At 38.7% G+C, this 13,634-nt stretch overlaps 1 protein-coding gene across 2 annotated transcripts in view; it reads right to left on the reverse strand.

The window, feature by feature from the left end:
- LOC121985259 (elongator complex protein 2-like) overlaps positions 1 to 13,046 on the reverse strand; it is a 30,597-nt gene extending 17,551 nt beyond the window's left edge. Inside the window, exons 1-7 of one of the 2 annotated variants that reach the window (XM_042538593.1) lie at positions 12,417 to 13,046; positions 12,111 to 12,198; positions 10,589 to 10,674; positions 7,833 to 7,986; positions 6,652 to 6,812; positions 5,918 to 6,586; positions 5,463 to 5,778 (exon numbers count right to left, since the gene is read on the reverse strand). In XM_042538593.1, coding sequence (XP_042394527.1) covers positions 5,463 to 5,778; positions 5,918 to 6,586; positions 6,652 to 6,812; positions 7,833 to 7,986; positions 10,589 to 10,674; positions 12,111 to 12,198; positions 12,417 to 12,545 — 1,603 coding nt within the window. In that variant the 5' untranslated portion in view covers positions 12,546 to 13,046. Of the gene's footprint in view, positions 1 to 5,462; positions 5,779 to 5,917; positions 6,587 to 6,651; positions 6,813 to 7,832; positions 7,987 to 10,588; positions 10,675 to 12,110; positions 12,199 to 12,298; positions 12,332 to 12,416 lie in introns of those variants that run through there. The other variant, XM_042538594.1, reaches the window with a different exon arrangement.
- Between the last annotated feature and the right edge of the window lie 588 nt (positions 13,047 to 13,634).

Raw genomic sequence — 13,634 nt, forward strand, 5'->3', positions numbered from 1 at the left:
TAAAGACAAAGGTACAAGCTGTAGCAATTTTACTAGACATGGAGTGTTATTTAGGATTTTATGATATTTGCACAAAAGTAATGATTTATATAATAAAATACCAGTGCTAATATTGATAGTGTTTTTTCGTGAATTAGCCTAATAGGAGGGTTTGATTGCTCGAGGATATGTGGGGTAGAAATCCACAATTTAGTTTAAAAAACATAAGAAAACACAGAAACTAAGACATCACACTTTAAGAATCCTAGGCATCATACCTTAGGCACATTATAGCGCACAATCTGAAAAAAAAAATTTGAATGCCATTTTTCTACTTTTAGCAGTACTGCAAATACATCTTTATACAAGCGGACTCTAAGAACATAGGAAACAAATCACAAAAGACTCACAAATATACTTTGATTAACTCTTAGAATTTCTTGCAAATAACAAGGATTCTTGACTAAATTAAGGACTTTATTGACTTTCAAACATTGGCATCTTAGACTTTACAACTAACTCTTCGACTTCTCAAAAACTTTCAAATATTGAAATTGTTGGACATTTTCAAAATCTCAAATTTTTCAGTCTTTAAATAGAATGATATTGTTCAGTATTATGCCAATATTCTGACTCATGATGTCAAAGATGGATTGGAGGTTGTAATAAAAAGGAGATGAAGCAATATCATGGAATAAAATGTGTCACTGTCTTGTGAAGTTATGCCCTCTAATGGTTCTACATAAACCACGGACAAAATTCATGCTTAGATTTGCGTGACATAGGAAGTGACATATACATCTACTTTAAAGCTAGGCCAATAGAATTGAGATGTATTCAAGAAACAAAGTGAGGTTCCCTTAAAGAGATAGTCATTACGCCGTTAAAATTGAAGAATTCCAAATGTTATATGATGTGTCTCGCAGTCCCCACCCTAGCAAGTACTAAAGACCTGCCCGTGTGAGTACCTGCGAGACAACCCAAGATGTGACCTTAGGACTCTGTGGTTTGGGAACAACCCTTTTTGGGTACATACCCGGAAAGATTAAGTCTTCATGGCTTAGGGAAGATGGCAGGTCAACCCCTTTGAGTATATCCTCGGAAAGGCCGAGTCTTCATAAGCTTAGGAAAGATGGCAACTTGGGAACAACTCCTTTAGGTATATCTCTTGAAAGACTAAGTCTTCATGGCTTGGGAAAGGTGGCGACTTGAGAACAACCCCTTTGGGTACATCCCCGGATAAACTAAGTCTTCATGGCTTAGGGAAGATGGCAGCTTGGAAACAACCCCTTTGGGTACATCCCCGGAAATACTAAGTCTTCACGGCTTAGGAAAGGTGGCAGCTTGGGAACAACCCCTTTGGGTACATCTAAATCTCACAGCTCAGGAAATATCGTAGCATGGGAATAGCCCCTTTGGGTACATCCCCAGAAAGACTAAGTCTTCATGGCTTGGGAAGTTCATGGACTCGGAAATTCCGTGACTTGGGAACAGCCCCTTTAGGTACATGCCCAAGAAGATCAAGTCTTCATGGCTTGGGAAGTTTGTGGACTTGGAAGTTTGTGGACTGGGAAATCACGGCTTGGGAAGTTCGTGGATTCGGAAATTTCGTGACATGGGAACAACACCTTTAGGTACATCCCCAAGATATCAAGTCTTTATGCCTTGGGAAGTTTGTGGACTGGGAAATTCGTGGACTCGGCAATTCCATGTCTTGGGAACAACCCCTTTTGGTACATCCCGGGAGATCAAATCTTCATGGGTTGGGAAGTTTGTGGACTTGAAAGCTCCTGTACTGGAAAGTTCATGGACTGGAAGTTTGTAGCGTGGAAATGTTGCAGCTTGGGAACACCCCCTATGGGACTTCCCCGGAGAGGCATAGCAGCCAATGGCTTAGATATAGGAGTGGCGGTCTACCAACCCCAGTCAACCAACACGAGTAAAAACCTGCACAGGTGCCTTCTCGGGTAAACCCCTTAAGCTCCTTTTCATAACAAATTGACAGCACAGGAGCATCCCCACTCGAGAACATCCTCATTCCGTCATCGGGCCGCAAGAATATTTCCACCCATGGATATCTCCCATGGACTCCGACGGTGATTTTATCACATCATTCTTGCTAACACTTCTTTAACCAGCAGTCTAATAGGTGGTTCAATTATCCAAGCCGCAAGAATGTTCCCACCCGTGGATATCTCCAATGGACCCCGACCCCTCCGTCATCCAAGTCGCGATACAATGTTCTAAATAGCGGCTGAGGTGGCCGCCTAGGCAGAAGACGGGCATCAATCACATTGCCTTTGCCTGAGGCTTTAGGCGGTAAATCACCTCCTTGTACCACCACTGCGCCTAGAATCGCCTCCGCCGTCATTTCACCACCGTGACAAATCCGGACGCATCGCCCGGGCCTGACAATGAGTTTGGATGCATCTTCTAAGCCCTACGACGAGCCTGAAAGCGTCGCTTAAGCCTTGTGACTGCTGAATGCGTCGCCCGAGCCCGACGACAGGCGCAAACACATCACGCAGTCCTAACGACGTGTTGGACTCGTCACCCTACCGAGGTACTCGGTTTAATTAAACTTTAAGTTAATAATTTTAATCTTCTACCTATAATTAGGATAATTTAAATACACTTAATTAAAGTCTGATAAAATTATTTTATTAATTTAATATATATACAGTTAAACAAATATTTTATTTTAAATTTTTAAATATTTAGATTAATTTTTTTATTTTTTATTAATATATTTTATTAAAAGTAAATATAAGAATAATGACTTTATAATATTACATATAAAAAAGAGTAAAAAATATTCAACCGCTTAGGCGGCCGAGCCGATAGGCGATTATTGATCATCCGCCACCGCCTATCGTCATTTACAACACTATCACAAGAATATCCTCACCTGCGAATATCTTCCCTGGACCCTGACACCTCCGTTATCCAGGCTATGAGAATATTCTCACCCGCGGACATCTCTAATAGACTCAGACTCCTTTACTGGTTCTGCTTAATCATTCTTGCCAATGATTGCCTAACCCTGAAGGAAGAAGCTGCGATAAAGCCAAGGTCGAAACAAGTGATGCAGTCGAGATGAAGGCAGCCATGGATTCTCATCAGGTGATGTCAGCAGACCAAGCATACATGTTATTATGTGAGGTGACAAGCATACATGTTATTATGTGAGGTGAGGCAAAGTCAACCACATACCCTTACGTAATGGCTTCAGCGGACTAGACAACAAGCATAGGGAGAGGTCAACCTTGCACCTAGGACTCATACATGTGTCAGATCTTGTCTCTTACTAAAGCTGACTGGAGGTGATTGTGACCATACCCCCGCCCACACTAAAGCTTGATTTCCGCCCACAAAGGAGTCTGGCAACAGAAGCATGGGTTGTTCCACGTGGAAAGGTGTTGCATCCTTATATAAGGAACTAGAGGTTGATCAAGAGGGGCTCTCGGCCATTTTGACAAAACCACTCATTGTGAGTAAAGGCAGTAGGTTGACTGGGTCAATTATTGTGCTTCTTCTCTATTTTACTCTAGCTCAAGGCCTTCCCCACTGGAAGGCCCCTTTTCTTTCAGCTTGCTAAAGCCCTCCTCCTATGGGAGGCACTCTCTTCTTTCCGGTTCAAGCCCTTTTCTTGAAGAAGGCAATCTTTCTCTTTAGCATTGTGCTGACTTAAGCATCGAAGGGGAAAAGCCGACAACGCGGCTTGCGCTGACCGATGTTGACATTGCAGATTGGACAAACAACTTGGACACGGCAAGTCGCAGTAGGAATCATTCAGGGATAACAAGTCACAACTCACAAAGGACTAAAGGCTCTACCAGTGTGAACCTAAACTAGATGGTGCAGCCGAACCAAGAGGATTGGGAGCGGGAAGGGAGATTCGGACCGCATCACTATCCAACAAACAAGATAGTAAATATAATGTTAAAATCTTTACACAAAGGATAATCTTTCTTGAGTAGTTTAAACTAAGGTCTACAATTTTTACTCATGCTACAATTTCATTATATGATCGGAACAGTAAATGGGTTTGGTGGTGAAACCCACGAAGCAAGATTCAATTCCCATTGGTTGGATGCCCACTATGTCGAATTTCTTGTCCCCTCAGGACGGTCTAGTGGCTATCACATGAGGTGCTGCCACCATGAGGTCTGGATTCGAATCTCGGCATAGCCGAGGTAAATGCCTCCCTCATGCACCAGTCACTATTCCAAAGGTTAGTAGTCACCCGTGATTTACCTCCTCCATATTGGCCCTCAGACGAGTTGACGAGGGTGAGCGTAGTCGCCTTTTGCTACCATTATATGACCGCAACGATATGGAATCGGCAGAGAAAATGGTAAATTTTGTCCATGCAAACTAGCACAACACAAAATTGAAAACCAAGGCTTGAACCTCACCACTTGTATTGTCATAGAAGAATATATATTGCTCTGCTAGTGCATTAGCTATCTTGTTTTCAATACCTGATTTGTGTTTAATTATGAAGGAATATCCTTGTAAAATGGGAACTCATTTCCGATGTTAATTGCTTAGTTTTTTTTCAAGTTGTGTTTTTTTTCATTGATGTATTGAAGGGCTTGGTAATGTCAGGCGAAAAGCAATAAAATACTCTTGTGAAAGGAAGTAATGTCACTAATGGCACAAAACTTGAATTATTGCATAAAATTCTTTGTCATAAGTGGAATATTATTGTTTTACCTAATTCATCTTTTCACTAAAAAATGCAATAGGATAGTCTTCTTGGCTTATCACGCCTTTAATCTTAAAATAGATGCATCACATGTCACTTCACAAACCTTTGAAAAATCTAATAGCCAAAGAATTAGTGTTTCAACCAATCTTTCCCTTACTTCTTAAAAGTTGTGTTGGTCCATAAGTTGTGTTGACCTAAAAAGACTGACATTTTCTTCATAGTTATAGGGGCTATAATGGAAGGGGAACCTTGGCGCAACGGTAAAGTTGTTGTCATGTGACCAAAAGGTCACGGGTTCGAATCCTGGAAACAGCCTCTTGCAAAAAGCAGGGTAAGGTTGCGTACAATGGATCCTTCCCCGGAACCCCGCATAGCGGGAGCTTCGTGCATCGGGTTGTCCTTTTTTTATATAGGGCCTATAATAGTACTAAAAAAAAATTATGAATCACCAATAAAATGTTGCAAAGTCATAAAAGTTTCTAACTTAATGTAGTATCCTAGGCAGTGTCCATTGTTGAATGATTTTTACCTCTAAACCTTTAGATGACACCACCAAACCCAAGAATATCACAAATGCAGTCATGGAGCGTTTCTTCAAATTTATGTAGAGCTTCTCCCTGATTGCGAAGAACTATCACCCCAAATCCAAATCCAGTTCTAACTAGTTACTTCATGGCTAACTAATTAGCTCATCCAACAATATCCAGGCTGATTATCTTCTAATAAATTCGTACTCATTTATGTCGAAATGCAAAGAAAAGAAACTCACCATGTGCATAAATAGGTTTCTGCGATAATCCAAGAGCAGACATGTTAGCCCCCAATACCTGTACTTCACAAATGTCTTCAAAGCAGCAGGATTTTTGTATTGCATGATTAAGTGTTTTCAAAAAGGACAAAGGAGACTCAAAAACTCTAGCAACTTTTTCATCAGCACCACTGACAAACCGATGATTCCCACTCCCTTGTATAATGGCCACACAATTAATATCATGACCATGAACTTGAGGCCGTGCAATCTCATGCCAACTAATCCTCTCCTCAAGAGATGCTTCACTATGCCAGGGAGCAAACACACGAGTTGTCTGCAGATAAAGAATTGCCACACTGTTTCAGTAAAGATGAACTAATTGAAACTAATTTTCAACTGCTAGCTAAGCATCCAATTGATAAAATTAGCACAAACCACAATAAGAAAGCTCTGTAATGAAGATAAGTTCTTACTTGGTCATGGCTTACAGAAAGTATATATTCACCATTCTTGGACCATGCAATGTCAGATACAGAAGCAAAATGACCAGAGGGAACATTCTGTGGTTTCCAATTTTCATAATCCACGCCAGTGTTCCTCCATAAATGAAATGATCCACCATAACCATGAGCAAGAATTGACTCACCATCTGATGCCCAGTGGCCACCGTAGAAGCCCAAGGCTGAATGACTTAACTCACCAACAGAGACCACATTTAGCCAGATACCGGTGCTTTCTTCAGGTCTCCATATCATCATTGTCTTATCCATAGATGCAGACAAAATACTCATAGGTTGATGAGCTTTACTTCCATCAAAAAAAGGAGGTTGCCACTCGACAGAATATACCCAATCTTCATGCCCAACAAGCAAAGACTCCAGGGAAACCTGGTAGGAATTAGAATCGGCCATAAATAAAGGGCCTTCGATGTATGATGCCAAGCCAATTCTTTCTTTCCTCAGTGGCATTTGAGGATTAGCTAAAGAACTACACATAACCATCTTCCATATTCGTATGCTTCTGTCCTGAGATGAACTTACAAGAAAAAGACTTTCTTTTTGTCCATCTAAACAAACTGGTAAAGAGAAATCCAAACTTCTTATCCAGTCTGTATGAGCTTTTAGCTCACAAACACGAACAAACTGAATGTTGAAAATATATCAGTTACAGATTTCAAAATAACAAAACAGAAAAATACTATGCTTACTTTTCCAGTAAACTGGCCAAGGTAAATATAAATCTTTTGGTCTAGTCCTCCCATGGCTAAAATAACTTTGCCTGTGTCTCCTGGTAAGACAGCCAAGGACAGTGCAACCATAGGCTTTGAACCCACAGAGAAAGACTCCAAACAGGAAATTTTGCAATCCCCTATTAGAAGTCAATGAACAGCACAATCATTGGTCAAAACTCAATAGTAATAAATAATAATGCGGCAACAAGTTAAATATTTTTTTGTAATAGTGCAAAAATGTTGAAGGAACAGCTCAATGCACAAGTCTACCAAGTTTGTGTATTCTATAAATATACATATCTAACAGTTCTGAAAAAAAAATTGAATGTGCAAATGACCCACAACTAAAAAGAACAAAGTAAGTTATAGTTAAGAAAAGATTTGACATTTAAATTCCCATATTTCCAGGACACAAGGACATGGAACCAAGGCTTGCCAGATCCTACCTAGGAATGAGAAGATGTCCGATAGTTTCAAATCCTAGTATTGGAGCACAGGATTGATCGGAGCATAGGATCGTAAGATTGAAATTTTCAATTAAAATAGTTTAGAATAGAATTTGATATTGCAATATATAACTACTAAATAAAACATTTTAATAAGTAGCATTTGAATTTCATGAAGCATAAATAAATTTATTTGGTAGTAAATATATGAAACTATTATGTAATTCAAAGTCCCCTATTTATAAAGAAGCAACTTCTAAAATCAATCATTAAATCGTTGAGTTGCATGCATGATGAGTTGCATGTACATTTCTATCTAGTCATGGTTGTTGGGATTTTGAAATCCTACATAGTAACAGAAAGTAGAATTGGATCAGATTGTAAGTTCATAATATCTTATCACAATTTAGATCCTATTTGTGACTTGAATTCAAGTTAGTTTTGATCGTAAAATGCTAAGGTCCATAACACAATCTTGACTATCATGCATAGGTCACCAGAAAATGTCATTGACACGTAAAAACAATAATGATTGATTATTGTTTACTATTATTTTCTCTTACTCCCTACTAGAATCTTCAAGATGTTCAGTAAACTAGTCATGCACCAAGAAAATTATTTGAAAATTGAAATGCTTTCTGTTTCCCATTTATTCAGTAAGATTTTAATAACCGTTAGAAAAACTTAAATCAGTTTTTAATGTTGCCTTACCTGACATACTGGATGGAAAAATCAGTTCCCATGTACAAATGAGAGCATCTGAAGAAGTAGAAACAAACATAGCCTTAGTAGGAGAAATCATCAATCCACTTAGACATGTAATGCCTTTCTTATGCCTTTCCGATACTTGTAATACACTTCTCCACTGTATATGAACCATTAAAATAAAATCCAAGGGTTAACAAGTTAGCTAATTGCATATACATTTTATACACATAATTGTCTGTGAATACTCAGAATATGTAAGAGGTACTAGAAATATTAGCAACAAGCACCAACTGAAGTTCAACCCAAAGTAATATTGAACTGAAGCTGAAACCATAGTTTAAAGTGTCATGCCGAAACGGTCGAAACGGGCGAAACGTCTCGTTCCACTCGGTGACCAGCATTGGCACGACTCCGGCACTAGACCCACGACAGGTGTGACATGTTGCGCGACCCCATGGTCACAGCAGAGGGGTCCTTCGACCTTGCAACAGTAGCGGAGAGGTCGCATAACCCTTCCGCTGCCACCGTGAAGGCATCGTGCGATCTTGCGGTCACTGCATAGGGGTCGCACGACCAACGTGGTCGTGTCGAAGGAGTCATGCAATCCCCGCAGCTATGGCTGGTCGCGCAACCTTGCGACAACACCAAAGTCGTGCAAGCTCACGAGTGGTGTCAGATTTCAATTTTTTTTAATTAAACTTAGGTTATTTTTTTTAATCAACTCCTAATTATGGTGGAGATAATCTAAAGAGACTTTATTAAACCCTAATAAAATTATCTAATTAATTTTATATTTCATTTATTTTAATTTAAAAAATATAATAAAATTTTTATTTATTTATTTATTTATTTATCTATTTTCATATCTTTTCCTTTTTTAAAAGATTATTTTTTATCTTGTTTATTTTTTAAATATTTATGTTAAATATTTTAGTTTTTAATTAATATATTTTATATTTAAAAAATATCAAAACTATATCAGCACGGCACGGCACGATACGGTACCGAAACCGTATCGTTCCGATCCAAGACCAAAATCTCGGCACGGGTCGAAATTTTAAACCTTGGCTGAAACCATGCTAGATAAAAGGAATGGAGAATATTTCGAATAGAACCTAAAGGCTAGAGAACTAGCAAATTTTGTGAGCGTCCATAACTGGAAGAGAACCTAAAGAGTTTGTGAGAAGATGTGTTTGAGCATATACAAGTTCCCTGCATATAACATCATTATACAATGTCAATCTTTAAAATAAAATATTATTTATTGATTGATTTGGTTGAAATAATATCATTTAGTTAACAGAAAGCTAATGTTGTTTCATCCATAAATTATGAAACATAATTCTCTCTATATATTTGGAAGTAATATCTCCTTTCTACTTTAGTTATGAGAGATGGCAATTTGATGTTAAAACTAGCCAGACCATGGGTCTATGATGAACCTATATGATATTTTGTATATAAACATAATGTAATGAACTTTTATTTCTTAAATTTTAACAATGTAGATAATTTCCTCCACAAGAAAAGGTTTTTAAAAAATTTGAGTCAAGCTGGGCATGACATATGCCTACTAGATTTTACCAGTTCCTAGTCCATGTAACTTCCCTGAAACTATGAAAAACAGAAGAGTTTGTTAGCAATGTGGTTAACTCATTCACGGATTCATATGATCGAAGCCTCTTTTACTAGCAAGGGATAAACACGTTATTCATACAAACAAACTGAACAATGTTCTTTTAGATCCTAATAGATTTCCATTCAACATGAGCATCATCTGAAATATGTTCTATAAAAATCTTAATACACAAACTATATGTCAAGAATTTAAGTTCAAAATCATTTTAGTAAAAGATAACTTGATTTCTTTCATAAGTCAAAATTGTGGTATGCAAGTCTTGTTCTTTATCAAGCTTGTCATTATCCAATCCTCTACTGAACCCCTTGTGATTGCTGAGTTTAATTGTAAGTTACAACCAGTGTTTTGAAAAAACCAGACTGGATCAGTTTAACCAGTTCAGCCAAGAACCGGAGACTAATTCGATCCGATCTAGGTAGTGTTATTCTTCTAGTTTTGTAGTGTTATTCTTCTAGTTTTACCAAAAATTCATTTGGAAAATGGCCACCTGGAGACTAGCACATTCACTCTCCTGGGCCAGTGTTCAAAACACTGGTTGTAGTTATTAAAATTGATAGGTTAACAGTTTACCCCCCAAAGCTCATGCTGCAAGGAAAGAGCACAATGTTGTATGCTTAACACTCCCCTTCATGCACAGGATGACTTGACTAGCCCAAACACAATACATGAAGTGATGAGAAAATATTATTAACAGCACAATTTGAAAATAAGACTTCCGTCTTGTTAAAGTTGGTTGACTAATCACTATTCCAAATGTTCAAAATTCAAGGAAAGGAAACAATCTACATATTTTAATTCTTAATTGTGGAATTCCATTTGATAATCTAGAATGACTAAGGCTACAAAGTCAAGTGTTCAACAAATACAAGGAAAAATAGCCTTTCTCTAGGAATTTTCCTGTTTTTCATATTGATTTCAGAACTGCAACTGGTGTAGTACTCCCAGAAAAGCAGTGCCAACAACATTGAGCTTCCGTTTTGTACCAATTATGGTATCAAGGATGATTAACAAAAGGATGTTCTCTGATAACACAGAAGACAGAAACTAAAAGCAGAGGTTGCACTAATTGATTTGATTACTGCAGAAACATGTAGAATTTATCTCGCTAGTCACTACAGACCTCTCTTCTTTTGAGGTGCATTTCCCACACCACAAGTAGACCATCAGAACTTCCTGAGAGCAAATAATGCACCTCTGCATTTAGAACTGTCACAGATATATTATGAAATGTTAGCTCAGCAAGCTAGAAAAAAAAATAACATGAATATAAAAGCTTCTAATTCTGCTTCTGACAGGTGAGTTTACAATAAAGAAAAAGAGAAGAAATAAATACAAAAGTCTTTCCTTGCTTCAGGAAATGGTTGCAGTATGTGGGACATGTTGTATTGGGGGTGCCTGAAGGTGAGAATTTTCATCAAGTCATTGTAGAATAAAGCAAGATGATTGCCAACTTCTACTTTAATAACTCTCTAAGTGAAGGAAAACATGGACAGGACAATTATGCCTAAAACTGTTGTTTTTCTTCTTTTTCATCCGAGGGCTGAAGAGGGCATTTGAACATTTATCTAAACTTGTTGACCATGACAATCATGCCTTTGGCCTTTTTATTCTTCTTTTTGTTATCAAACTTGTTCCTTTATTCGTGTTGAACTGAGGGCTAATGAGGGCATTTGAACATTTATCTAAACTTGTTGGTCCATCAAGATATTGCCCTTTTTGGGAGATAGACTTGCAATTTTGCTCTCTTTCAACCTTAGGATATATTGGCAATTGAGACGTGCAAGCCCCAACCACTTATCAATGTACCCAAGGCAGATATGTATCTAAAACTAAAATGGCAGAAGATTCAGCTGACTGAAGTAGTTCAAACAAGGGTTAATCAAAGGCCTCGTATAAAAGAAAAGTATTTATTTAAGCTGTTGAACCTGTACAATCAATCAATAAAACAGTGAACCAGGTGGTAATCAGTTCAGCGATAATGCTAGCTAAAAGTTTGTTTCATTTTCCCAAAAAACACCATTTAATGAGGGCATTTTTCACATTGATAGACATCCATATGTCCATTTGGGTACATACTTTGAGAGTAAGACCTTTATGGTGCCACTTCTCAAACTAAATCAGGAAGATGGAGATCCATCTGATTATAAAGCATGGAGGTTCATTACTCCACAATCTAACGCTCCTGCAACCCCACTTATTAGTGGCAATATACTGAACGACAAATATATCCAATTAAAGTTGGTAGCAGTACTATTAACTACAAGACAAATAGATGGTTGCATGGGTAACCATAGCAGAGCTCTACTATTTACATTTTTGCATTTTCCTGATTTTTATAAAGAATGGTTAGAAATTGGTGGGAAACAGTAAAGGAGACACTTGATCTTTATGAAATTTGGACAAAATACTTTAATAGAAAAATGCACTGAGAAGGAAATTCACCTAATTTCTCAAATTACATGGCTCACACACGTGAATAATTGTCTGAACAAGTAAGTGTCTATCAAAACATTTGAAAAATATAACCCTATAATTAAAATTTAAAAAAAAAAAAATGGCTCTGTGAATTGCTACCCATCATCATACATGAACTCGAACAAAGAATATTCATAACTGACAACAAGATGAAAGAAAGGTGACACCTTTGTGGGCATCTTTGTTCGAGGGAAGCCATAGCGTGCAGTTAACAACAGCCTTGTGTCTTGGAAGCGTAGTCAATATCTGAGCACTCTGGACAAAACCACGAGAAAGAGTAAGAAAACAAACGGGAAACAGATGATGCGAGTGAAAAATTAAAAATAATAAAAAGGAAGAGCTAGCCCTCGAACACCTGCGGGCAGAAGACGGCGACGGCGTTCTGGGCGCCGAAAGTAAGAAAACAAACGGGAAACAGATGATGCGAGTGAAAAATTAAAAATAATAAAAAGGAAGAGCTAATGGTCGAACACCTGCGGGCAGAAGACGGCGACGGCGTTCTGGGCGCCGAAGGCCACCAAGCCTGAGGGACCCCAGGAAACATTGTTCACGATGCGGTTGCAACCGGCGCCAACGAAGGCAGGTTCTACAGAGAGCGTCATGGGGAGCACATGCAACCTCGCGTTTGGGAATTTATTAAAACCCTACTTGGCCACTACCACTATTGAATGATGACTAGGCGATTAAGGGCTAAAGCGTGGGTATTAAAGCCCGTTGATAAGGGATGGAATCTCAACAAAGGCTGGATGGATCTGGAGAAATGGTCGGAGCCTCTCCTCTTCTAACCCTGAAGAGGAGAGGAGCTCCGGTGGTGGCTGAATGAAGGCGTGATCAGATCTTGCGTCAATGAAGATGGTGTGAGGGCTGATGGTGTCGGGGATGTGTCCGTGAGAGATGGCTTGAGAAGATGATGAGAGGATGGTCAGCCGACGGCGGTGATGAAGGGAAAGTGGTGGCGCCGCCGGCCTTGGTGGTCGGCGATGGAGAGGAAGAAGAGGAGGCTTGGTGGCGGCGTGGATGGCTTGGGCGAAGATCCTCTCGAGATGGCGTGAGGAGAAGCTTAGTGCGGTCTTTTTTCTTTAGAGGAGAAGTAACCTCCATCCTTGAACCGGCGGATGATCCTTAAAATCAACCGGTCTAACCAATCTCCCTCAAGCTTTGAATCAAGTTTCAAATTGAACCGGATCCAAAAGGAAGGAAGTGAACCGTTCTTAAATTGACCCAATTTTAATTTGAATTGAACCCTTCTCTAATAGATGTATTGGTTGATGTTTTAAGTGAACCCTTCAAATTTTGGACCAACTCTTTTCAACCCTAGCATTAGGTTCATTTGATTCAAGTCTTAGCTCCTGATTTATCTTTAATTCCCTATAAAATTATAAAATAATATCAAAAATTAAGAAAAAATGTAAAGAGCTCAAAAATAGATCATACCCGTAAAACATGATATAAACGAGGATTTAAACATACGAGAAGATAAAAATATTAAGTATAATAGTCAAAATAATGCGTTGAAATGCTCGTTATCAGGCACCTATCCTCCTACTATCCAGGTTTTTACTCATGCTGGTCAACTAGGACGAGTAGACTGTCACTCCTTTATCCGAGCCATCTGGCTGTTATGCCTCTCCGTGATATCTCTTTCTGGTCCACGAACTTTCAAGTCTGCGAACTTCCCAAGCCATGAAGAC

This window comes from Zingiber officinale, chromosome 5B, assembly GCF_018446385.1.
Source record: "Zingiber officinale cultivar Zhangliang chromosome 5B, Zo_v1.1, whole genome shotgun sequence".
Lineage (NCBI taxonomy): Eukaryota > Viridiplantae > Streptophyta > Magnoliopsida > Zingiberales > Zingiberaceae > Zingiber > Zingiber officinale.